Below are 3,446 nucleotides of genomic sequence, written 5' to 3'. Positions count from 1 at the left end.
CCAGACCCATGTAGACAAGATGAAAACTATTTGGTGGGGACTCAATACTCTTAAACTAAACTCCTTCTTGAAAACTTGTAAGCCAGTCACTTCATCCCTTTATCACCCTCTCATTTTAGGTAGCCAATGCCTAAGTTGCCTGTCCCTATTTACCCTGTATACACAGGGGATAGCATTGATACTTGATGTGTTTAAACTACAAGGTTGGTGGTTCAAACGCACCAGTTGCTCCTCAGAAACCCTATATAGGGCTGCTATGACTTGGAATTGAGTTTGATGACACTTAACCACAACAACAAAATTGATACAACAAACTCCTTACTCTGCCCACAGAAAATCTAACTTCCCAGTAGCAATGAGTGTGTTTAATACTCAGCTCTTGGTTTTAAAATACCACTGCCCACTAAAAATGAACCAAAGTTTCTTGGAGCAATGTTTGATTCCAGAACTGAGGCAAGAAAAGTATAAGAAGATTCTGGAATATATTTGTGTGCTAGGAAGGGCTCAAGCAAGGAAGGGCTCAAAGATTGCTGAGAGTCTGTTAAAGGGACACAGAATAAGCCTGAGGGGACTCGCAAGAACCAAATTTAGAATACTGTGAGCATCAAGGAGTCGTGGTGTGGTGCTGTGGGATAAAGCACTGAACCGTCAGGTCAGCAGTCACTTCTTGGAAATGCTATATATACAGGGTCCTGTAAGTCAGAACTGACTTGATGGCACTTAACAACAACAACAATGGGCATCAAAACCAAAAATGAAAATAATGGATTTTAACACATCAAGGACGAGCTGACATTTTAGATTAGGATTCACCATCTGTGAGTCCAAAGTGATATTTTTTATAAAGCAAATAAAAAAGAGAAAGGATAATTAAAATATTTTTTCTCCAGAAGAATATGATAGTGATTTAAAAAAAAAAATTAGCAAAATCACCATTTTATAACCCCCAGTGTAGTAACTGACTCCCACAGGGATGGTCAATGAAAAGTGCTAAAGCTATTAGGTGACAAGCTTTGGAGCTAATAGGATGCTTACATGGTTTCAGACTATTAAAATGGAAAAATGATACCTTTACAATGGGAAGAGATCTGGCTGGATCAAGTCTAACCTTGCCAGTAATGGGATAAACTTACATTCTATTTCTCCTGATATGGTTCAATGGAAAATACTCAACAATATCTATGCCCTGCTCTTACCAATATGTTTTGACTGAATCTAGGAAAGAATCAGGCAAATTCAGATCCATGAGACATTATACAAGGCATCTGACCTGAACACTCCAAAAACATCATAATTAATGGTAACAGCAACACCAAAGGCAGAAGAGTAAGACATGACAAGTCATTGTAATACAGGAACCTTTAATGAGCCCCAAAACTTCTTTAAAAATTCATTCAAAGACATCTTGAGGATAGCTGGAGAATTTTGAATGTATGGAAGACCATAGGAGAATTGATGCATTTGAGTTATGGTGCTGGAGAAAAATATTAAAAGTACCATGGACTGCCAGAAGAACACACAAATCTGTTTTGGAAGAAGTACAGTCAGAATGCTCTTTGGTGGTGGTGGTGTGCTGTGGAGTTGGTTCCTACTCATAGCGACCCTGCATAGGGTTTCCAAGGCTATAAATCGTTATGGGAGCAGAAACCCTCATCTTTCTCCTGTGGAATGAAAGGTAGTTTCGAACTGCTGACCTTAAGGTTAGCAACCCGACTCGTAACTACTACGCTACCGGAGCACCTTAGAAACCAGGATAGCCGAGACTTCGTCTCTCATACTTTGGACGTGTTATCAGGAGGGACTAGTCCCTGAAGAAGTACATTATGCTTACTAAATTGGAGGGTCAGTGAAAAAAGAGGAAGACCCCCAATGGCACAGTGGCAGCAGTAATCGGCTCTACGATTGTGAGAATGGTGCAGGACCGGGCAGTGTTTGGTTCTGTTGTGCATAAAGTTGTTATTGAATTGGAGTCAACTGGACAGACAGCACCTAACAACAACATACACACGCACAATAATTATACATAGGCATACATGCATATACATACAGATACATTCATATAGTGAACTATACCCGGCATGAAAATATATTTCAGATCTGATGGTGTTTGAAGCAGATGAAAAAATATGACTTCAACTCACCTCCCCAGTAGCGTAAAAGTCATTCTCTTTATACTCAGGAAACAACTGGAAAAACTGAATCAGTGCACTGCAAAACGAACAACAAAATCTATTACACAGAATCATGCTTTGCTACCAGAGCTAACTCTTTGGCAATAGGTTTCAAATTTGTTTCACCCACAGGAAGAACACTGACTTGTCTCTGGTGTTACTAAGTAAGAGCAATTTTTCAGTCAACTACAGTCGGTGGCACCCAGCGCAGTAACTCATGGAGTTATCCACCCTCCCACCATGGGTGGCCAGTCAGCAGATGCCCCCCCCCCCCCCACAGAGGTGGATGGAGGTTCTAGCAGGGTCAAGTGCTAAGCCCTGCGGTTCTCTGCAGCTCCTCCCCTCTCCCATTGGAACCGGACTACTGGGTGACAGGGAGGGGCAAGAGTGACCACACTGGGTGGCACGTGATACCAATCTCACCAGCCATCATGGGTCCTGAGGTAATTTGGTGTTGTCCTCTCTGGCAATGTCAGGGGGTACAGTCCTCACCCACTCCAGCCCCCACAGAGACCCCATTGAACAACACTCTGGGAACATTTCCAAATGTCTAGGTGAACCAAGTGGGTTATCTAACTGTGGGCTAATGGTAGCGGCTTCACATGTTACTTAGAAATTCTCAGGGGTAATTTTTCAAACCTTAGAACTCCAGGAGTCCAAGTTTGCAGTGAGGTAATAGAAACTTTAGCTACTTACCAAACCCAAGTCTCTAGAGAGCCCTGAGCATTTCTAAACTCTTAGAATGTCACTTTGTTTATAATCAAAGAACAGAAAATTTTGAAATGGCTACAGTCAAAAGGCAAACCAGGAAATGACTGCAGATAGGAAAGTTAGTGTACAGTGACCTCTGAGTTCCAAAAAGCACATTTATTTTTAAATGCCAACAGACACTTCCATAAGCTATGCTGAAATGGATTTAAACAGACTGAAGGAATTATTGCATAATAAGCAAAAAAAAAAAAAGGACGGATTTTTTTAATGACTCTCTATCTTAACAAAATTCTTTCTAAGACGGAAAGAAAAACCTGTAAAACTCTGAAAGAGTGAGTGTTTTAACCCAAATTGCAACGTCTGGGATGCTTCCTACTGAGAGACTAGAAGCCAGAGAGAGCCAGTGAAGATGAGAGGTAGGAAGGCCCTGCAAAACCAGAGAGGAAGGAGGGAGTTACTAAACACCACTGAATTTTCAAATGAGCCATAAAAATTCACCAGTGGACTCTATAGTAGTTCAGTGTATTCCTGTATCTATTGCTTATCGTGTGGCTTTGGTAGCAA

General features: G+C 41.2%; 1 protein-coding gene across 1 annotated transcript in view; it reads right to left on the bottom strand.

Annotated features, from left to right (window-relative positions):
- The window catches only part of CPVL (carboxypeptidase, vitellogenic-like), a 162,996-nt gene that overhangs the window by 103,856 nt on the left and 55,694 nt on the right, over positions 1-3,446 (bottom strand). Inside the window, exon 6 of the mRNA XM_006832276.1 lies at positions 2,142-2,208. Coding sequence (XP_006832339.1) covers positions 2,142-2,208 — 67 coding nt within the window. The remainder of the gene's footprint in view (positions 1-2,141; positions 2,209-3,446) is intronic.

This window comes from Chrysochloris asiatica, unplaced genomic scaffold (assembly GCF_000296735.1).
Source record: "Chrysochloris asiatica unplaced genomic scaffold, ChrAsi1.0 scaffold00006, whole genome shotgun sequence".
Lineage (NCBI taxonomy): Eukaryota > Metazoa > Chordata > Mammalia > Afrosoricida > Chrysochloridae > Chrysochloris > Chrysochloris asiatica.
The sequence above is the reverse complement of the archived record's forward strand: the minus strand, read 5'-3'. Positions and strand labels throughout refer to the sequence as shown.